Source organism: Oncorhynchus mykiss, chromosome 2 (genome assembly GCF_013265735.2).
Source record: "Oncorhynchus mykiss isolate Arlee chromosome 2, USDA_OmykA_1.1, whole genome shotgun sequence".
NCBI lineage: Eukaryota > Metazoa > Chordata > Actinopteri > Salmoniformes > Salmonidae > Oncorhynchus > Oncorhynchus mykiss.
In genome coordinates, this window is record NC_048566.1 from 82,804,050 (window position 1) to 82,828,047 (window position 23,998).

The following is a 23,998-nucleotide window of genomic DNA, read 5'->3' on the forward strand; positions in this document are numbered from 1 at the left end:
TGAGAGCTTACAGCACCAACATTACATATAGAAATGCTGAAAATAGTGCATTAAAGGGGAACAGTGGGACTAGGGCCTGCTAAGGCATGGACAGCAGGCTGAATGCTGTGGTAGAGTGTCATCACTGAACAGTAGCAAATCGGTACAAGCAACAAAAAAGGCAGATCATTTTAACATTGTGGTCTTCTTATTGGAAAGCAAACCAGTCACACTCATGATATGCCATACCCCTTAGTTGCATAGCTGACACCAAACAAAGCTATTTACATTAAATTAAAGGTAAGCCACACTACAGTAGGTTTCATCTGCACTTACGGTGCAAAGGAAGTTGGTCAGCAGTTGTAAGGAAGAGAGAGAGAGGTATGACAGAAGTGTTATGTTTCTTTAGATTCCGATAAATTGAGTTAAAAACATGTTAGTGTATCAAAACCATGTGTCGTAGAAATTCTGATGTGGTATCCATTTATGAATATTTGTATGTTTGATTGATCTTGCATTTGATCAATTGTTTTTTATGTACAGACCAATACTGTATAAATGAGTGCTTGATAAATAAAAATGTTATATTAATTTGTCATGTCTGATGCTGCCTTCGAGTGCTGTCGGAAATGTGGAATTACAAGGTTCCGAGTTGGAAATAACCACTTGAACGATCCTCCAAGTCAAAGTGGGAAAGTGGGGATAATTGGGAAAGTGGGGATCATTTTGATTCGCAAGTTTATGAGTTGTGACATTTCATCACTGGCCTTTCCCATGATAAATCAAAGCCATTTTTCACAATGTTAAACTTTGACAATGTGGATAATGTAGCTAGTTTAACATTATTGTTGAAAATGTGAGTAAGCTAGCTTACTTTATTATTATCAATGTTAGTTAGCTCATCTAGCTAGCTAAAATCTTATTGGTCTGATAATTGTTCTGACTTCAAAACTTGCACACAATTATGTCGTTTTTTACGACTTTACAAATGGGAAATATGAGATTATATATTATACCCAAGTTGAATACATTCAAGTAGCTGAATATATATATTTTTTACATCAAATATTGTAATGAGTTCCTACCAGACAAATGTGTCTAATTTGTCTCTGATACGACAACACTTACTCAGCCTCCGGCTCAATACTTTGTAACTGAAAATGTGACCTCATCATCAGGGACCACATAATAATGAAAATATTTCTTGGTATGAGGTAAAACCGTCAAATGGACAAAATGTGACCCGTTTCAGGAAGCTAGGCGCAAGTCACACGTCACTACTTCACAGGAGAGGCATTGTAACGTAATTATTACATCAGGTTTTTTGGACAGAAAGGCTTTCTGGAACACGTGAAATTTCACATGAAATTTCCTTAATTACAAACTTGTATGCCATCTGTAAATACGAATAAAAATGTTCAATTACGAGCCTAGTCGGTTTAGCCATGGAAAAAGACAGGAACCTTCCCGCTAGCCATGATTGGCTGAGATAATGGACGGGCTGTACATGCCAAGAGATGAGTTCAGATTGGTCTGCCATGTAGCACGTTTCTGTCTTTAGCTAACATGAGCTGCTCAGTATGTGTAGATAGTCCTTGCTACCACAGCTTTTTTGAAATATATAACATTAGTCATGGAGAACTGCACAAATTTTGCTACTGCTCTCAGCAGCATTGCTGCCCAGAATGCAGCTTGTCGTATTGACAAAGATCAGTGGGAAAAAGTTGTGATGGACTACTTTCTGTACACAGTCAGTGTAAACCGGAGTGACTTGACACAGCAGGTCAAACAAGCTGTACAAACAAAACAGAAACGACACAGTACGTCTTACTTAGTTAAAAGGGTTCCAGTCTGCCGTGAAGCGTTCATCCATGTATACAGGTAAGAGTCTAGCTACATATTATAGGTTTCTAATTTTGTCAAAGCTGTTTTCATTGCAAGTTAAAGCCTACTGTTAGCTAACTAGCGAATGTTAGCTCGCTGGCTCTCTAGCTAACATTACAGTATGATCTGTGTAGTAATATTATTCATATTTCAGAAACCATTTGCATTGCTAGTTATAGCCTAATGTTAGCTAGTTAGCTAACATTTAACCAAGTTGGTTAGCTTTGGCTACCTGCAGATTCATACTACAGCATTTCATGCATGGTAGGTAGCTATGACAATCCGTTTGTATTACTAGTACTATGGGTTTAGTTTATGGTTCACATGTCTAAACAAAATACTCCAATTTGCCAGATGATTACATGAACCATCAAGTTAGCCTGGTGTGACTGGGAGTGATTACAGCCATCTATTGGATTTCATGAACATGTGTACATGTCTAGACAAAAGTGATTTCTATTTTTGATTTTGCTACTATGCAAATACGCAAGTAACCATTTACATCTTCTGTATCCTGTGCATGTGACAAATAAACTTAGATTTGATATAGTGTGTGTTTACAATGGACAGTAATGTGAAGAACAGAATGACCTGTACCAAAGTCAGATTAGGATATAGGCCAAGGACTAGATAAAGTGTATTTTTACCTGGTGTTTTTCCTTATTGTAGGCTACTACTTTTACCACTTTTAGTCTTGAAATCTTTGGTTGTTTACTACACTACCTTACTCACTCTGTTTAGCACATGGCCTCACATGTGAATCATTAAAGAGATGGGTGAGGCTTAAGAGGGTGTAAACAATGCTGAATAGGTGTAGACAAAGTGCCATTTTCTCAAAAGTGGGGTTAGAAGTTGTTCGACTTTCAAAGCAGAATTACTTTCCCATTGTTCCTCAACGGCAGTGTATGATGTGCCATTTTGTAGCTCTGACGCTCTACTTTTATCCTATGTAAAAAACACAATTTCAAATTTTGCCACATAAGACCGAATAGAGGTGGTCATCACAAATGACCAAACAACAACAAAAGGTCAGTTTGTGGTAAATGATAGATGCTGTAACTTCTTTTGTAACTTCTCAGAAGAATGATCACTGATAGTTCTGCCGGGCTGTGTGAATTTTACTCTTCTTCCTTCACTGGACGTTGACGTGAAGGGGAAGTCCTGCAGTGCTGCTCAAGTGACTGTGCCACCCTATTCCCTGTAGTAGTAGTGCACAGTGAATAGGGGGTCAATAGAGATACTTTTGTGTCCTGGTTCTATAACCTTTTCCAGAAGTGGGCATTTGCACACTCCATGTCATGGATATAAAAGCATACGATTGGTGTAAGCATTGACTGGAGGGAGTTTCCACCAGAGGAGACATGTGGGTGGAGCTATAGGAGGACGGGTTCATTGTAGGAGTTGGAATGGAATAAATGGAAAGGTATCAATCACATAAAATATATGGAAACCACATGTTTGACTTCGTACCATTCATTGCATTCCAGCCATTACAATGAGCCCATCCTCCTAAAGCTCCTCCCATTAAGCCTCCTCTGGTTTCCTCAGGTTTTCTATGCGAGAAAGTGTGCAAGTGCACACTCCAGGAAAAATTTGGAGAATCTATACAGCCAATGCCCCTGATTATTAGGGCGCATCACTGAAACTGCTCCTGGTAGTTCCCATTCCCGTGGTGCGAGTTCCCATCATCCTTATCCTCCTGCATGGTGACTCCTCTGTTCTTCTTCCAGCCCTGTTTGCGACCCGATGAGTTCTCTGTGGTTCCATAGCTTTTCTTGGGTACCATGGCAATCTCGCTGTTGAGCTCTGTCTCTTCGGCCAGCTCATCCTCGTCGATAATACCGACCTTATCTTCGCTGGTGCTCTCTTGTTCTGCCCATTCCTGCTTGTCGCCTGAGGCGAAGATAGCATAGAAGATGACCCCTGTGTAGTGCACCATGGCGGCTATCACAAACACGTTCTGCCACTCCAGACGGGTCTACGGGGAAGGGGACAGACATGAGTCAGTGACCAAACTGTCACACACATACTGTAACTTTTTGATGTAACATTTAATATGAGTGACAATATTGTAAAATAAGTATGTCATAGTCTAGTGCACCAGTCATGTTACTTACATACGATATCCATATTAGGAAGTCCCTTAGGGGGAGTTTTGTCTGACAACTGAGGGACTTCCTAATATGGATGCTTATCCTTGCAAATTGTGCTCATCTCATTGACAGCTGTTAGAATGTATCTGTAATGTTGAATGTTACAATACCTTGTGTTTAGTCAGTGCTCCAACAATAAGGGGGCACACCATTCCAGACAGTGTGCCAACACCATTGGAGATGCCCATTAGGATACTGGCATAGCGAGGAGCAATGTCCAGGTGGTTTACATTGAACCCTGAGGATGCCATAACAAGTACAATATATCAGAATAAATTGTCTACCCCACTGTAGAAGCATATTTGGGAAAAGCACTACATGAATCCCATGTATTATTTATTATTAGATATTGAATACCACACACGAAGATGCTGTCTCTTATACATTTGGTTTTAAAAATGTCAATTTGAATTAATAAATAACAATTTAGCCAAACAGTAATGTAATGCATCAAGTCAGGAGGAAAACCCTAAATATCTGTCTTACTCCTGTATGGGGCAAGTAAGAGTAAGAGAAGGATAAAACCCCACACTCAACATTTATTCATGGGCTCAGGACTTTACAACAGAAACACACAAATAACGATGTTTGGAACTTGATTTGACTGAATACGGCATTCATACATTATAAATACATTTAAATGGTGCTGAACTGAAGCTTTATACCTGAGATGGCAAAGCCACTGAAACCCACAGCTAGCACCAGGAAGGATATGGCAACCCCACGTGTGTGACTGAACCCCACCACCAGCAGCAGAGTCGCCTCCATTCCAAAACCTGCAGGGGTCACAGGGCAAAGTCAAAGGCCACCTTACCAAATCCTGATTGGGATGCAATGCTTTACTAGCTTTATCAGACCTGATACAGTACCATATCCAGCAAACAGTGAACATTCCTACAGCGTTAGGTAACATTCCAAGGAAGTCTCAATTTTGTTTTCAGCTGAAGTCAGAGATAATATTCCACAAATGTTTTCAAAATGTCAACATTAGGAGAAGGAAATACTATAATTGTTATAAAAAAGTATTGAGTCACATTGTATCAGTGCTAGTTTTATGCCCTACCTAAGTACAATGTAAGGGAAATTAAGTCATTCTGTCCTAGGTACTATACCTCCGCAGTTCATGATTTTCCGGACGTTTGTAGTTGACATGATTTTACGACTGCGTAGGAAGTCGGCTAGCTGGCCACCGATGGGCACTACGATGGTCATCACCATGTGAGGCACAGCAGACAGGAGCCCCACCTGTGAGGAGGAACAAGACAACACCCAGAAATAATGGTAAGAGCATCATGCTAGAGGATGAGTTGATTATTTTATTGGCTGTGTAATGCTAACTCAAAAAAACTACAACATCGGACAACAACATTGATGTACACGCTGATTCGGTGAGCGAGTTTATTAGCAAGTGCATCGGTGATGTTGTACTCACGGTGATTATTAAAACCTTCCCCAACCAGAAACCGTGGATTGATGGCAGCATTCGCGCAAAACTGAAACCCCGAACCACTGCTTTTAATCATGGCAAGGTGACCGGAAACATGACCGAATACAAACAGTGGAGCTATTCCCTCCGCAAGGCAGTCAAACAAGCTAAGCGTCGGTAAAGAGACAAAGTAGAGTCGCAATTCAACGGCTCAGACACGAGACGTATGTGGCAGGGTCTACAGACATCACGGATAACAAAAAGAAAACCAGCCCCGTCGCGGACACCGATGTCTTGCTCCCAGACAAACGAAACAAGTTCTTTGCTCGCTTTGACGACAATACAGTGCCACTGACACAGCCTGCTACCAAAACGTGCAGACTCTCCTTCACCGCAGCCAACGTGAGTAAAACATTTAAACGCATTAACCCTCGCAAGGCTGCCGGCCCAGACGGCATCCCTAACCGCGTCCTCAGAGCATGCACAGACCAGCTGGCTGGTGTGTTTATGGACATATCAATCAATCCCTATCCCAGTCTGCTGTTCCCACATGCTTCAAGAGGGCCACCATCATTCCTGTTCCCAAGAAAGCTAAGGTAACTGAGCTAAACGACTATCGCCCCGTAGCACTCACTTCTGTCATCATGAAGTGCTTTGAGAGACTAGTCAAGGATCATATCACCTCCACCCTACCTGACACCCTAGACCCACTCGAATTTGCTTACCGGTCCACAGACGATACAATCACAATCACACTGCACACTGCCCTATCCCATCTGGACAAGAGGAATACCTATGTAAGAATGCTGTTCATCGATTACAGCTCAGCATTTAACACCATAGTACCCTCCAAACTCGTCATTAAGCTCGAGACCCTGGGTCTCGACCCCGCCCTGTGCAACTGGGTCCTGAACTTTCTGACGGGACGCCCCCAGGTGGTGAGTGTAGGAAACAACATCTCCACCCCGCTGATCCTCAACATTGGGGCCCCACAAGGGTGCGTTCTGAGCCCTCTTCTGTACTCCCTGTTCACCCATGACTGTTCATGCACGCCTCCAACTCAATCATCAAGTTTGCAGACAACCCTACAGTGGTAGGCTTGATTAACAACAATGACGAGACAGCCTACAGGAAGGATGTGAGGGCCCTCGGAGTGTGGGGTCAGGAAAATAACCTCACACTCAACGTCAACAAAACAAAGGAGATGATCGTGGACTTCAGGAAACAGCACAGGGAGCACCCCCCTATCCACATCGACGGGACAGTAGTGGAGAAGGTGGAAAGTTTTAAGTTCCTCTGCGTACACATCACGGAAAAACTGAAATGGTCCATCCACAGACAGCGTGGTGAAGAAGGCTGAAGAAATTTGGCTTGTCACCAAAAACACTCACAAACTTTTACAGATGCACAATCGAGAGCATCCTGTTGGGCTGTATCACCGCCTGGTACGGCAACTGCTCTGCCCACAACCGTAAGGCTCTCCAGAGGGTAGTGAGGTCTGCACAACGCATCACCGGGGGCAAACTACCTGCCCTCCAGGACACCTACAACACCCGATGTCACAGGAAGGCCAAAAAAATCATCAAGGACAACAACCACTCAAGCCACTGCCTGTTCACACCGCTATCATCCAGAAGACAAGGCCAGTACAGCTGCATCAAAGCTGGGACCGAGAGACTGTAAAACAGCCTCTATCTCAAGGCCATCAGACTGTTAAACAGCCATCACTAACATTGAGTGGCTGCTGCCAACATATTGACTCATATCTCTAGCCACTTTAATAATTAGAAAGTGGATGAAATAAATGAATCACTAGTCACTTTAAACAATGCCACTTTATAATGTTTACATACCTTACATTACTCATCTCATAAGTATATACTGTACTCTATACCATCTACTGCATCTTGCCTATGCCGTTCAGCCATCGCTCATCCATATATTTAAATGTACATATTCTTATTCATTCCTTTACATTTCTGTGTATAAGGTAGTTGTTGTGAAATTGTTAGATTACTTGTTAGATATTACTGCATGGTCGGAACTAGAAGCACAAGCATTTCACTACACTTGCATTAACATCTGCTAACCATGTGTATGTGACCAATAAAAATGTATTTGTTTTATTAATATTATGTTCAGTGTCATGCCAAACATTTCTCTAACAGACTGTACTTTCTTTCATGTAAAACATAATTTAGATGTTGAAAATTATGATCCATTTGAGTCTGATGATAATTGATTCCACTTGTACAAGTACTGTATACAATGTGTTGTCCAATTTGCTGAGCTCTTTCAACGTTTATAGGCACCTTTACCGTTTTTTACAATTCATGATCTTGGCTGTCTAACTAATGACAGAGTCGGAGCAGGTCTCTTTACTGATGAAGCGTTTAACGAAAGCATATGCGAAAGCATACCAAGCTTTTATGTAAGAACATCTCTCTCAGTAGACAAAATATTACAAACAGCTAGCAGCCAAGTAGATTGGTCACGAAAGTCAGAAAAGCAATAAATTAAATCGCTTACCTTTGATGATCTTCAGATGTTTGCACTCACGAGACTCCCAGTTACACAATAAATGTTCCTTTTGTTCCATAAAGATTATTTTATATCCAAAATACCTCCATTTGTTTGGCGCGGTATGTTCAGAAATCCACAGGCTAGAGCGATCACGACATCGCAGACAAAAATTCCAAATAGTATCCGTAATGTTCACAGAAACAAGTCAAACGTTTTTTTATAATCAATCCTCAGGTTGTTTTTTCAATATATAATCGATAATATATCAACCGGGACTTTAGCTTCTTTAATAGGAGATAAAGACAATGGCTGCTCCAAGCTGTTGCGCAAGCAAAACTCTGGGGACACCCAGCTATACACTGACGCGATGTGATCTTTCTTGCTCATTTTTCAAAATAAAACTATGTCTAAAGACTGTTCACAACATGGGGAAGCCATAGTAAAAGGAATCTGGTTGATATCCCTTTAAGTTGAGGGAAGGCATTCAATGGAACATGGAGCTTTCAAACTAGAGGCCACTTCCTGGTAGAATTTTCCTCAGGTTTTCGCCTGCAATATCAGTTCTGTTTTACTCACAGACAATATTTTGACAGTTTTGGAAACGTTAGAGTGTTTTCTATCATAATCTGACAATTATATGCATATTCTAGATTCTGGGCCTGAGAAATAGGCAGTTAAATTTGGGTACGTTTTTCATCCAAAAATCAAAATACTGCCCCCTACACGCAACAGGTTTTAACAGAGACGCAACAATAACGCAACAAAAAAACAGGCACATGGACTGCTGGTCAGAATTGCCATTATGTCCAATTCGCCCCTGATTGTGGTCTCATTTTTCACGGATAACAAATTGCATAGAGACTTAGATCTTTACCACACAGAGTGACTGTGAAACCAACCTTGCCGATGGAGAAGCCAAACACCTCCTCAAAGTAGGCTGGCTGGCTGATGAGGAGCAGATAGAAGGTCCAGCTACGGCAGAAGTTAGCCACGATGATGGCATAGACAGGCATGGAGGTGAAGAAACGGCGCCATGGAGTCTTGAATTTCTGTGGTGGGCCAGAGAAGAGGGACCTGATCTCACTGACTCATGACTCAATTTCATGGGTCAATTTCAGGGGTCAACCTGGGTTATGTATAGGGTTATGTTTTCATTTGTCACCAATTTCAAGGGTCAACTGCACTCAAATGGGTAGACTGTGCATTACTGTTGTTAAACCTGCTTATGTCTCCATTTATGTTTTGGTTTGTCAAGCTTGATAATATCTTATATGGGTGTTATAAAACTTCTCTATGTACTGTACTTACAAGAACAGAATATTTGAAATATCATAAATCTTATATCTATACTGAACAAAAATATCAACATGCAACAATTTCAAAGACGTTACTGAGTTACAATTCATATAAGGATATCAATCAATTTAAATTAATTAATTAGGATCTAATCTATGGATTTCACATGACTGGGAATACAGATTTGTACATTGTCTGTTGGTCACAGATACCTTAAAAAAAAAACTAGGAGCGTAGGTCAGAAAACCAGTCAGTACCTGGTGTGACCACCATTTGCCTCATGCAGCGCAACACATCTCCTTCTCATAGAATTGTTTAGGCTGTTGATTGTGGCCTGTGGAATATTGTCCCACTACTCTTCAATGGCTGTGCGAAGTTGCTGGATATTGGCGGAAACTGGAACACGCTGATGTACACCTCAATCTAGAGCATCCCAAACATGATCAATGGGTGAAATGTCTGGTGAATATGCAGGCCATTGGAGGAACTGGGACATTTTCAGCTTCCAGGAATTGTGTACAGATCCTTGCAACATGGGGCATTGCATTATCATGCTGAAAGATGAGGTGATGGCGGCAGATGAATGTCACAACAATGGGCCTAAGGATCTCATCACGGGATCTCGTATCTCTGTGCATTCAAATTGCCATTGCTAAAATGCAATCATGTCTGTTGTCCATAGCTTATGTCTGCCCATACCATAACCCCACTGCCACCATGGGGCACTCTGTTCACAACATTGCCATCAGCAAACCACTCGTACACATCACATCATACATGTGATCTGCGGTTATGAGGCCGGTTGGATGTACTGCTAAAATTAATTTACATTTTTCTATTTATCTCTAAAACGACGCTTCCAACGTCGTTTTAGAGAAAAATAGAAAAATGTAAATTCAATTATCTGGCAACAGCTCTGGTGGACATTCCTGCAGTCAGCATGCCAATTGCATGCTTCCTCAAAACTTGAGACATCTGTGACATTGTGTTGTGTGACAAACTGCACATTTCAGAGTGGCCTTTTATTGTCCACAGCACAAGGTGCACCTGTGTATTGATCATGTTGTTTAATCAGCTTCTAGGTATGCCACACCTGTCAGGTGGATGGATTATCTTGGCAAATTAGAAATGCTCAATAACAATACTGTAAACAAATATATGCCGGAATTTGAGATAAATTAGCTTTTTTGCAATTTCGCGGATCTTTTATTTCAGCTCATGAAACATGGGCACAACACTTTACATGTGGTATTTATATATTTTTTTCGGTGTATGATACTCTATACTAATGCATCTGACCGCAGCCAGATCGAGCAGAGGCATACCTCAGTGGAGCTCAATATTTTGACACCCACGCCAATGGTGGTCTCTATGTAGATCCTCTCCTCATCGCTTATAGTGGGGTGGGCGGCTGGGCTCCCATAGGCAAGCAGGAGCCAGAAGATGTACCATATAATCCCAAATACACCTGAATGCATACAAATAAAAAATACAGGTTATCATCAATTCTCATATCGTGATATGGATCTAACAAAAAATAGTCTGTGTAACTGACAATTAACCTGTAAGTCTATGTCGTTGTTTTTTGTTTGAATTGTTTACGTGTTCGCTATGCGGGGGAAATGAAAAGACAAGCGGAAATACGTGGCTAATAACTGTTGTAACGGGGATCATTATCGTAGCAACACACCTTTGGAGTGAAGGCAATCCCGTGCTTTGTTAGCTACATTTTCATGTCTTCGGGTGTAGTTCGTAAAGGTTGAAGTGTGTATGTTAGGATGGTAACGTTAATAATAATTAAGGATGAAGCGTGAATTCATGCCAGGAATAGTAAGTATGAAACTTTTGATTTCCTCACTTCTATAATAAGCAGCCAATTAGGTATTTGTCCTTTATTCATGTGTTTAATTTGATACTGTTATAGTGCTAAACTGTTTATGTTGGTAAGCACTTCAGAGTTAAACCAAGCTAATAAATCACTCGTAAAACAAGGTTGTAAGAGTGTGCTTAACTCTATTTTTATTTACTTTATAGTTCTCACGGAAGGTGATAATTGTGACTAAAACTACAGAATAAAGCCGGCAGTTAAAATCAAGGAACGGTTGTGCTCGTGTTTACTGGAGGGAGCTACAGTCTGTTTTCAACAGATTTACAGATTATTTTTCAGATTGTAAATGTGAAGCATTTATGGGCGCTTTCCTAAAAAGCATAGTCCTGGACTAAAAAGCAAGATCAATGGAGAATTTGAATGGAAAATGTTTTTATTCTAGGATTAGGCTTAATCTGTGTCCAGGATTTGTAAAAGATCATGGAGATGGAAAGAGGGAACACCTCATTCATTGGCTCATCTCTCCTGCTGACATGAATGGAATTATATGATCCCTCCTTATCCACCCCACCAGAAATAGAAATCCTGAAAGTCCTGTAAATTTGGTGAAAGCCTATGTTCTATCAGTGGGTAAAATATAAAAATTCCCCATGATTTAACTTCTAAGTGGTCTATCTGTAAAAATCTGGAAATTGTGTAGGTACACGTCATAGCTACATCATTCTCATCACTGGAGATGAGGGATAATACATTTCATAACACTTTTAAAACAGTTACCTGCACTCCATATCGCCAAATTGGCGAATATATGGTATAGGCATACTTGTGTATAACACATCCATCCGTTATATTGCATAGATGTGCTCAATTTAAACAGTGTACCAAATTATTCAACTCCCCTTTCAAGTACTGTACCATATGTCACTTTGCACTCTATGTCTGTGTGGAAACAGAGATATTACAGAAAGGAGAGGGGAATCCCATTGGACAATGAATGGAGAAACGTCCCACCGTACTGACTGTTGACCCATCACATTCATGTTGTCATGCTGCGTCACGCGGCTGTTACTAATCGTCACACAATCCCTTCTCAAAGTTAGGGTATGAGTCAAGAAACCTGCCTATTTTCCTCGAAGGTACGTAATGTCACGATTCCAAAGCTGTATGATATTACAGAGAACAAGTTAATTATCTCAATTCATGGAAAATATTTGCAATGCTGTACTTCTTGTTCACGAAATACATGCTAATGTTCAGTTTTTGAGCTAGCACCCAATTGATTCCCATTCACTCCTTGAAGGAGAGCTTTCCTTGTCCCAGAATCGCTCAGAATGCATTGCGCGGCTCATTGGCGACGCATGGGCAATGTACACAATGGGCTAATACGATTCTAATGTAGTTTCCCATCTCCTTCAAAGTATCTCTGCGGGAAAGAAACGTACTCTGCTCTCGCTCTGGTCAGAGACGAACTGCAAGTTGGACTCAGTGAGATAGACTCCTAAATTGATTTAGCATTTTTTTGTGCTGATTTTACAGGTCGCTAGCTACTTCACATGCTGATAATGACTTTGGTATTATTGTGTGTAGCTTTGTTTTATACCTAGCTAGCTACCCAGCTGCAACAGATTTCCAAAAACAATTTTCACATATTTCACAAGCTTGTTATAACGACACATTGAAACATTTGTTCACAGAATATTTTTTTCACACATTAGTGTTATTTAACACTGTTAATCATAGGAATTAGTTGTTTGGGGTGGATTATCCCTTTAACCCATAGGAAGTCCCACACAGTTGACAACTTTAAAATGATGAAAGCCTTCAGTGGCGTTGCCCATGCTAAACAGGCTTCGTGACAAGTGCGCCCTCTATCCATCTCTATGTAAGTGATACACCAAATCCGTAAACATGGGCACCCTCATAGATATCATCCTAACTAACTCGCCCTCCAAATACACCTCTGCTGTTTTCAATCAAGATCTCAGCGATCACTGCCTCATTGCTTGCATCCAAAATGGGTCTGCGATCAAACGACCACCCGTCATCACTGTCAAACGCTCTCTAACGCTCTCTACACTTCTGCGAGCAGGCCTTTCTAATCGACCTGGCCGGGGTATCCTGGAATGACATTGACCTCATCCCGTCAGTAGAGGATGCCTTGTTATTCTTTAAAAGTGCCTTCTTCACCATCTTAAATAAGCATTCCCCATTCAAAAAATGTAGAACTAGGAATAGATATAGTCTTTGGTTCCCTCCAGACCTGTCTGCCCTTGACCAGCACAAAAACATCCTGTGGCGTTCTACATTAGCATCGAATAGCCCCCGTGATATGCAACTTTTCAGGGAAGTTAGGAATAAATATACACAGGCAGTTAGGAAAGCTAAGGCTAGCTTTTTCAAACAGAAATTTGCATCCTGTAGTACAAACTCAAAAAAGCTGTGGGACACTGTAAAGTCCATGGAGAATAAGAGCACCTCCTCCCAGCTGCCCACTGCTCTGAGGCTAGGAAACACTGTTACCACCGATAAATCCAATATAATTGAGAATTTCAATAAGCTTTTCTCTATGGCTGGCCATGCTTTCCACCTGGCTACCCCTACCCCGGTCAACTGCCCGGCACCCTCCACAGCAACCTGCCCAAGCCCCCACCATTTTCCTTCACCTAAATCCCGATAGCTGATGTTCTGAAAGAGCTGCAAAATCTGGACCCCTACAAATCAGCCGGGCTAGACAATCTGGACCCTCTCTTTCTAAAAATTATCTGCCAAAATTTTTGCAACCCCTATTACTAACCTGTTCAACCTCTCTTTCGTATCTTCTGAGATTCCCAAAGATTGTAAAGCTGCCACGGTCATCCCCCTCTTCAAAGGGGGTGACACTCTAGACCCAAACTGCTACAGACCTATATCTATCCTACCCTGTCTTTCTAAGGTCTTCGAAAGCCAAGTTAACAAACAGATTACCGACCATTTCGAATCCCACCGTACCTTTTCCGCTATGCAATCTGGATTCAGAGCTGGTCGTGGGTGCACCTCAGCCACGCTCAAGGTCCTAAACGATATCATAACCGCCATCGATAAGAGACATTACTGTGCAGCCGTATTCATTGACCTGGCCAAGGCTTTCGACTCTGTCAATCACCACATTCTTATCGGCAGACTAAACAGCCTTGGTTTCTCAAATGATTGCCTCGCCTGGTTTACCAACTACTGGTGATTCTCTGATCCACCTCTACGCAGACGACACCATTCTGTATACTTCTGGCCCCTCTGGACACTGTGTTAACTAACCTCCAGATGAGCTTCAATGCCATACAACTCTCCTTCCGTGGCCTCTAACTAATCTTAAATGCAAGTAAAACTAAATGCATGCTATTCAATCGATCACCCTTCCAGCATCACTACTCTGGACGGCTCTGACTTAGAATACGTGGACAACTACAAATACCTAGGTGTCTGGTTAGACTGTGAACTCTCCTTCCAGACTCACGTTAAGCATCTCCAATACAAAATTAAATCTAGAACCGGCTTCCTATATCGCAACAAAGCATCCTTCACTCATGCTGCCAAACATACTCTCATAAAACTGACCATCTAACCGATCCTCGACTTCGGCGATGTCATCTATAAAATAGCCTCCAACACTCTACTCAACAAATTGGATGCAGTCTATCACAGTGCCATCTGTTTTGTCACCACAGCCCCATATACTACCCACCATTGCGACCTGCTCTCGTTGGTTGGCCCTCGCTTCATACTCATCGCCAAACTGGAGACACATATCTCCCTCACTAGCTTTAAGCACCAGCTGTCAGAGCAGCTCACAGATCACTGCACCTGTACATAGCCCGTCTGTAAACAGCCCATCTATCTACCTCATCCCCATACGGCATTTATTTACAGTGCCTTGCGAAAGCATTCGGCACCCTTGAACTTTGCGACCTTTTGCCACATTTCAGGCTTCAAACATAAAGATATAAAACTGTATTTTTTTGTGAAGAATCAACAACAAGTGGGACACAATCATGAAGTGGAACGACATTTATTGGATATTTCAAACTTTTTTAACAAATCATAAACTGAAAAATTGGGCGTGCAAAATTATTCAGCCCCCTTAAGTTAATACTTTGTAGTGCCACCTTTTGCTGCGATTACAGCTGTAAGTCGCTTGGGGTATGTCGCTATCAGTTTTGCACATCGAGAGACTGAATTTTTTTCCCATTCCTCCTTGCAAAACAGCTCGAGCTCAGTGAGGTTGGATGGAGAGCATTTGTGAACAGCAGTTTTCAGTTCTTTCCACAGATTCTCGATTGGATTCAGGTCTGGACTTTGACTTGGCCATTCTAACACCTGGATATGTTTATTTTTGAACCATTCCATTGTAGATTTTGCTTTATGTTTTGGATCATTGTCTTGTTGGAAGACAAATCTCCGTCCCAGTCTCAGGTCTTTTGCAGACTCCATCAGGTTTTCTTCCAGAATGGTCCTGTATTTGGCTCCATCCATCTTCCCATCAATTTTAACCATCTTCCCTGTCCCTGCTGAAGAAAAGCAGGCCCAAACCATGATGCTGCCACCACCATGTTTGACAGTGGGGATGGTGTGTTCAGCTGTGTTGCTTTTACGCCAAACATAACGTTTTGCATTGTTGCCAAAAAGTTCCATTTTGGTTTCATCTGACCAGAGCACCTTCTTCCACATGTTTGGTGTGTCTCCCAGGTGGCTTGTGGCAAACTTTAAACAACACTTTTTATGGAAATCTTTAAGAAATGGCTTTCTTCTTGCCACTCTTCCATAAAGGCCAGATTTGTGCAATATACAACTGATTGTTGTCCTATGGACATAGTCTCCCACCTCAGCTGTAGATCTCTGCAGTTCATCCAGAGTGATCATGGGCCTCTTGGCTGCATCTCTGATCAGTCTTCTCCTTGTATGAGCTGAAAGTTTAGAGGGATGGCCAGGTCTTGGTAGATTTGCAGTGGTCTGATACTCCTTCCATTTCAATATTATCGCTTGCACAGTGCTCCTTGGGATGTTTAAAGCTTGGGAAATCTTTTTGTATCCAAATCCGGCTTTAAACTTCTTCACAACAGTATCTCGGACCTGCCTGGTGTGTTCCTTGTTCTTCATGATGCTCTCTGCGCTTTTAACGGACCTCTGAGACTATCACAGTGCAGGTGCATTTATACGGAGACTTGATTACACACAGGTGGATTGTATTTATCATCATTAGTCATTTAGGTCAACATTGGATCATTCAGAGATCCTCACTGAACTTCTGGAGAGAGTTTGCTGCACTGAAAGTAAAGGGGCTGAATAATTTTGCACGCCCAATGTTTCAGTTTTTGATTTGTTAAAAAAGTTTGAAATATCCAATAAATGTCGTTCCACTTCATGATTGTGTCCCACTTGTTGTTGATTCTTCACAAAAAAATACAGTTTTATATCTTTATGTTTGAAGCCTGAAATGTGGTAAAAGGTCGCAAAGTTCAAGGGGGCCGAATACTTTCGCAAGGCACTGTATTTATCTGGCTCCTTTGCACCCCAGTATCTCTACTTGCACTTTCATCTTCTGCACATCTACCATTCCAGTGTTTTTAATGCTATATTGTAATTACTTCGCCACCATGGCCTATTTATTGCCTTAACTCCCATATCTTACCTCATTTGCACTCACTGTATATAGACTTTTTGTTTTCTTTTATCTACTCTATTATTGATCGTATGTTTTGTTTATTCCACGTGTAACTCTGTGTTGTTGTATGTGTCGAATTGCTACGCTTAATCTTGGCCAGGTCGCAGTTGCAAATGAGAACTTGTTCTCAACTAGCCTACCTGGTTAAATAAAGGTGAAATAAAAAAATATGGCAAACTAATTAGAACTGGGCCTTGACCTATTCTAGACCTCAATGATTTTTTATTATTCAAACAAAATGAAAGATTAATTAGGTAGCAATCCCAGACAGGAAAACATTCATTTCAGTCAATTAATCATGTGATTAGATCACAACAGAGCTACAGAAGTGATATTGAAATGCAGCAGGCACAAAGAGTCTTATGAGATTGTGCATATATCTTAATCAAATAACAGTTTAGATCAAATGGACAAAACTGATGAAGCAAAACAGAGAACAACCTGAAACTGGTGTAAAACTGATGGTATAATGCGTTGCATGTCACACAAGTGACACCTAGTGTAATACATGGATTGCTGCTCAAATGGGAATCACCCACCCACTTTATCATAGTTAGGCCTGGTCTTGTGAATGCTGTTCTGAAGTCGTGTACTATAAGTAATTTGACAGTTTTCCCCCTATCGCTAGTTGGATCATAGACATCTCCCTGTCTTACAAAGATTACTATCTTTGGTAATGTCAGCCATCTGGAGTATCTGAATTTAGGTGAATGCATTTCAATGATTGTTCCTACCAAAACTCAATATGAAATTCTTGTTCTGCATACCTGTATGAAATAATTGTAAATCACAGCTATTCAATTTAACAATTTGCCTTTATATTGAGTTTTTGGATCTTACCATAGATATAGAAGACCGAGGGCCATCCAACAAACTGAACCAGGACTCCTGCTAAAGGCATGGCAATCACAGCACCTGCATAGGAACCTGGAAACAAGGAAAGGGAAATATGACTATGCCACTGTTGTAGTGCTGTTCTGTCTGGTGTGTAATGGGACTCCATCTAAAGGAAACCCCAATACAATTATTAAATAGTGATGCCATTGTATCACAATTATCCGGAGGTAGGTGAAAACACTTTGACTATTAGATTATTATCAGTCTGCAGCCTCTCAGCAACTCTTCTTCAACACAGGACTAGAAAAACATCTCTTAGAAAAAAGGGTCCCAAAAGGGTTCTGTGGCTGTCCCCATAGGATAACCCTTTTTGGTTCCAAGTAGAACTCATTTGGGTTCCATGTAGAACCCTCTGTGGAAAGGGTTCTACATGGAATCCAAAAGGGTTCTACCTAGAACCAAAAGGGGTTCTTCAAAGTGTCCTTCTATGAGGACAGCCGAATAACCCTTTTTGATTATAAATAGCACCTTTTTTTCTAAGAGTGTAGAAAAGTATTCCATGTCTCATAGGTCATCTTGGTAAGCGTAAAGATGCAACAGAAACCATGTTGGACTCATCAAATTAGGACTCATTGAAACTGTCCTTGGAGAGGATGTTTTAATGTATATTCTATTATCTGATGGCCTTATAAACACTCTCCATTTGTAGAAACTCGGGAGCATGATTGTGCTTTTGGACAGTAGGCAATATGACACTTCATTTGGGTTGAATGGGAGAGGACCTCCTTCAGAGTGAGCAGGTGAAGCGCGTGAGGGCAGTCTTTCATTCAGTGGTGATGTCAAGAGGGTTTGGAAGCGCCGGTTGTCATGGCACCAGTTTATTCTGAAAGATGGCTGTTTTAATGCATTTTCATGGGGAACAACAGCCGACATCTGCAAAACAAAACAACCTTCCCAGTCCCTATTTTCAGCCATTTTACCACAATGCTAAACATCTCTAGACAGAGAACAATGATATTCAATGGATTCAGTTAAAGGCCCAGTGCAGCCAAAAACGAGGTTTTCAGTGTTTTGTATACACTGAGTATACAAAACATGCTCTTTTCATGGCTTACACTGACCAGGTGAATCCAGGTGAAAGCTATGATCCCTTATTGATGTCACTTGTTAAATCCACTTACAGTATATCAGTGTAGATCAGTGGAGGCTGCAGAAGGAAGGATGGCTCATAATAATGGCTGGAACGGAGAAATTGGAATGGCATTGAACAAATGGAAACCAATTCAGTGGTGTAGATGAAGGGGAGGAGACAGATTAAATAAGGATTTTTAAGTATTGAAACAATTAAGACATGGATTATGTATGTGTGCCATTCAGAGGGTGAATGGGCAAGGCAAAATATTTAAGTGCCTTTGAATGGGGTATGGTAGTAGGTGCCAGGCACACTGGTTTGTATCAAGAACTGCAACGCTGCTGAGTTTTTCACGCTCAACAGTTTCCCGCGTGTATCAGGAATGGTCCACCACCCCTTGTAGAGTCCACACCCCGACAAATTTGGCATTCAAATGTAACTAGTACTTTTGGGTGTCAGGGAAAACTAATGGAGTAAAAAGTACATTATTTTCTTTAGGGATGTAGTGAAGTAAGAATTATCCAAAATATAAATAGGAAAGTACAGATACCCCCCAAAAACGACTCAAGTAGTACTTTAAAGTATTTTTACTTATGTACTTTCCCCTACTGGAAAAGACTGCCTGAAATTTAAGCTGGTTTTGGTGGGATGGAGGTTTTGACCTGCCTGTGGACATCACCAGACGGCTATTTTGTTAATAGACCAATAAGAGAGTTCCAAACCTCTGCCATTAACAGCTAGTTTTCAGTTTTCCCTCCCCACTCAGACCACTCCGAGACAGTCTGAGCAAAATTCTTGCTTGAATTGCTCTTTACTAAAAATCTATTTACATTTTTATTTTTTTATCATTTTAATTGAAAACCATCACCAGCTAAATACTTGTTACTCAGAAATGATTTGATATTGAGATATAAAATGGATGCATTAGGCCTTTAAACTAATAGGGCTGACTGTGGTTATGGGTTCAACAGAAAGGCAGGCAGGGTATTTTTGAATATCCATTTGATTTACTGAATGAATTACATTTTTGTTTTCCTGTCTTCTACCACATCTTTTCACATGAAAGTTTTGCTATTGTGGAAAATCATCAGCACAATTTCATAAAGCTCAACTGGATTGGAAGAAAAACAGTTGAATGGAAAGAAATTCAATTAACTTTATTTGACCCAAACATTGCACCTTTATTAAGCTTTTCAATTTTCATATCACTTACCACAGAATGAGGTGGTGGCCAGTCGACTTCTCTCCAGGGGAGGGGCCCATTTGGCCCACATCCCATGGCATGCAGGGTAGGTAACACCCTGTACAAGAAACATTATATGGCATCATTATTCTGAAAAATCAACACGAGTAAAGAGATACAGATAAACATGCGTCTCTGTACTGTCTAGATATGTACTGTATATGAGCTTGGTCAAATGATCAGTCATTATGACGACGACTGTTGACACCTTCAATTGGGCTACATTTAGTAGATTTGGTGAGATTTTGGCTTAGATTCGACCTGAAAGTGTCAATGAAATCTGGCAACACTGAAGACGACTCACCTCCACCAAGCCTTGCAGGATGCGGACTAACATGACACAGCCGTAGTGCCTTCTGGCTGCTGAAGGGATGAACATATTCAGTATGGACGTGAGAAAAATGGCCGCCCCAAACACTCTGTGGAAACATGACATTATATTGTGACTAGGTTGTAGACAACAATGGCGTAAAAAAGGGTAGCATTGCACGTTCTTTCAATAATGCATACCACATTACATATGAGCTACAAATACTGAGAATGTAACATAACAGCTGCTTGGAGCATTATAAAAGCTTGATGGAACATTAACCAATTACGATATACAACAACCAAGTCAACAACAACCCATCACATACTGTCATGGTTTGTACTGCTGTAGACTTAAATGTTATAAACAGTCACAGTTGAACAAATGTGAGCACCAAAGACTACCGCCATTAACTCAACACTAATCATCAATGTTCCTGAATTAGTCAGTCCCTCCCAGGTCTTCCCTATCCTCGACTCTAGCTGTTCTAGGAGAATACGATGTGATCTCTGGCACTACAAGACTAGTTCTCCCCTAACCTGCCCTTCTGGCAGGTGCCAGCTTAAAATGACCAATCCAACATCACAATATGACAGATCTAATATATCTGCCTTTGAAGGACAGACAGAGATCCCATACGATTATGCTTCATTACCATTGCTCCCCTCTTTCCTCGCTCCACCCCTCCCTTTTCCAAAACCGGGTGTAAGTGACACTTGTAATATTCCAGTGGCTGGCGTCTCAGGGAGAAATCAGAGGCAGGATCTTTCATTATTAACTCTGTCAATGGCGTGTCCTCTTTTCCTGTGAAACTTTTATTACAGGACTGCTATCGGCCCCATCAGATCTGCCCGCTCACCACACACACGCACACCAGACGGCTTTACCCCTGGCTGCTTTAACCCTTACCTAACACACACACATGTGCACACACACACATGTGCACACACCAGTTTAACCCTTACCACCCACACAAACACTACATGCCTTTTTCACTTAGGCTCCTAAAACGTTTCTCTTATAGCTCTGACTCCACACACTGACTAACAATTCCAAATACCCTATCTTTCTGTTCTAAACCTCACCACACACATTGACTGACAGACACCCAATCTGTCTGTTCCTGCCCTCAGCACAAGTATCCATTCCAAACCCACCCGAGTCACCTATTTAACCCTCTGTAGTCCACCCACAAACCAGTTCTAGCAAAATACCTTACATTTCCCTTTAATTTCAGAGTCCCAAGGAAGGAGATCATTAGCAGTGGGAAGGCCTAACCTGTTGGCGGCCAGCTTGTTGGAGATGAAGCCTCCAGGGATCTGTGTGACGATGTAACCCCAGAAGAAGGAGCCATGGATCAGTCCCACAGTCTCTGGGTCCCAGTTGAATTGAGCTGGCTGGGGAACAGAGTATGCGTGTGAGTGTGTGTGTGTCGGGTGCTATTGTGTTGTTAGAGATTGAAAATAGAGCCAGAGGACTGTTTGGGTGATTCTGCTGTCCCTCAGAACAACGCTTGAACTTTTCCATCCAAATATCAGCTGTTGAATTACAATGCTACTATAATAAAACATAAAACAACATTCAAGGCTTTGTTCATCTCCTATCATGTTCCCCTGTTTCAGGAATGGATGAGTTAATTGAGAGGATTAAACTCAAAGATTTTGATATGCAATCTAATTTGGTATTCTGACCTACATTGACGACTGGCTAACCGGTGATGCAAGATTAATCATTGATTATTGACTATTGTCATCTAAGAAGCCAATTTCAGATGCCCATTCACTACTATGGAGTGATATAAAAAAGGTATGTTTGCAAAATTCATTCACTGGCACTGCTGGCACTGATATCATTCTGTGGCGAAGCCACACTAAGCTCGTCTCTCCACTGGTGCACTCTCCAAATTCCCACCAATTGATCGAACGCATTGTTTTTGTATTGAAAATGTTTTCTCAAGTTAAACAACATATTTCTTAAATCTATATTCAATATAATCTTACAATAATCGCTATCGTTACATTACTTCATTCCATTGCCGTTTTTTTGCAACATTGTAGACAGCTACCCACTGAGCACAGATGTCATTTCAACGTCTATTCCACATTGGTTAAACGTAATTTCATTGAAATGACGTGGAAACAACATTGATTCAACTAGTGTGTTTCCTATCTGTTTCATTATGAGGCTGCAGATAGCCAAGCAGTTAGAGAATTGGGCCAGAAACCTAAAGGTTTCTGGTTTGGTTTGAATACCCGAGCCGACGAAGTGCAAAAGTTGTTGTTGTGCTCTTGAGCAAGACACTTCACCCTAATTTGCTCCAGGGGTGCTGTACTACTATGGATGGCCCTGTGAAACAAAACATTTCATTGCTTCTATCTGGTGTATGTGACAATAAAAAAGATATGCAGTACTGTATATTGTTGCATTTATTTACTGTTTGATACTCGGAGCTGCGGTTTTTCACTGCATTCATGAGGAAGAAGTTTTTTATTTCGCTCAAGAAACTGTTCCTTTCTTTTGAGTCTGTATTTGTCATGTATTGTCATGTTGTGTCCTGTTCCTGTTCTTTCTCTTCACCCTGTCTCCCTCTGCTGGTCGTATTAGGTTACCTTTTCTTCCCCTCTTTCCCCCAGCTGTTCCTTGTCTTCTCTAACTACCTCGTTCACCCCTTTTCCCACCTGTTCCCTTTTTCCCTCTGATTAGGTCTCTATATCTCTCTCTGTTTCTGCTTCTGTCTTTGTCGGATTCTCGTTTGTGTTACTCATGCCTGAACCAGACTATCGTCGTGTTTGCTGCAACCTTGTCCTGTCCTGTCGGAATCTGCCTGTTCATCTAACCTTGTCCTGTCCTGTCGGAATCTGCCTGTCCATCTGAGCCTACGTGTGTTTCGTCATTAAAGAAACTCTGTTTTGTTAATTCGCTTTTGGGTCCTCATTCACGCACCTGACAGAAGAATCCGACCAAGAATGGACCCAGCGACTTCGGATCCTCTCCACTCAGCCGTCGAGATCCAGGGAGCGATGCTAGGCAGACACGAGCAGGAATTGTCTGCTGCTCGACATGCCGTTGAGACCCTGGCCACCCAAGTCTCCAACCTCACAGAACAGGTTCACCATCTCCGCCTCGATCCACCGGCCACTTCCAGGGCTTTCGAATCTCCGGAGCCCAGAATCAATAACCCGCCGTGTTACTCTGGGGAGCCCACTGAATGCCGCTCGTTCCTCACCCAGTGTGATATTGTGTTTTCTCTCCAGCCCAACACTTACTCCAGGAGCACTGCTCGTATCGCCTACGTCATATCCCTCCTTACTGGACGGGCTCGTGAGTGGGGCACGGCAATCTGGGAGGCAAGGGCTGAGTGTACTAACCAGTATCAGGACTTTAAGGAGGAGATGATACGGGTTTTTGATCGATCTGTTTTTGGGGAGGAGGCTTCCAGGGCCCTGTCTTCCCTATGTCAAGGTAATCGATCCATAACAGACTACTCTATTGAGTTTCGCACTCTTGCTGCCTCCAGTGGCTGGAACGAGCCGGCTTTGCTCGCTCGTTTTCTGGAGGGTCTCCGCGCAGAGGTAAAGGATGAGATTCTCTCCCGGGAGGTTCCTTCCAGCGTGGATTCCTTGATTGAACTCGCTATTCGCATTGAGCGACGGGTTGATCTTCGTCACCGAGCTCGTGGAAAGGAGCTCGCG

At 41.7% G+C, this 23,998-nt stretch overlaps 1 protein-coding gene and 1 long non-coding RNA gene across 2 annotated transcripts in view; one reads left to right on the forward strand and one right to left on the reverse strand.

Moving 5' to 3' along the window:
* The first annotated feature begins 1,490 nt into the window (after positions 1 to 1,490).
* LOC110497777 lies at positions 1,491 to 22,709 on the forward strand. The gene is made up of 3 exons (XR_002469701.2): positions 1,491 to 1,860; positions 5,187 to 5,297; positions 21,544 to 22,709. It is a non-coding gene; the product is annotated as an uncharacterized LOC110497777 (long non-coding RNA).
* slc17a8 (solute carrier family 17 member 8) overlaps positions 2,737 to 23,998 on the reverse strand; it is a 41,286-nt gene continuing 20,024 nt past the window's right edge. Inside the window, exons 3-12 of the mRNA XM_021574127.2 lie at positions 21,585 to 21,703; positions 20,301 to 20,415; positions 19,967 to 20,054; positions 17,625 to 17,711; positions 10,587 to 10,729; positions 8,865 to 9,014; positions 5,129 to 5,261; positions 4,682 to 4,792; positions 4,127 to 4,254; positions 2,737 to 3,841 (exon numbers count right to left, since the gene is read on the reverse strand). Of these exons, the coding sequence (XP_021429802.1) occupies positions 3,500 to 3,841; positions 4,127 to 4,254; positions 4,682 to 4,792; positions 5,129 to 5,261; positions 8,865 to 9,014; positions 10,587 to 10,729; positions 17,625 to 17,711; positions 19,967 to 20,054; positions 20,301 to 20,415; positions 21,585 to 21,703 (1,416 nt within the window). The 3' untranslated portion in view covers positions 2,737 to 3,499. The remainder of the gene's footprint in view (positions 3,842 to 4,126; positions 4,255 to 4,681; positions 4,793 to 5,128; positions 5,262 to 8,864; positions 9,015 to 10,586; positions 10,730 to 17,624; positions 17,712 to 19,966; positions 20,055 to 20,300; positions 20,416 to 21,584; positions 21,704 to 23,998) is intronic.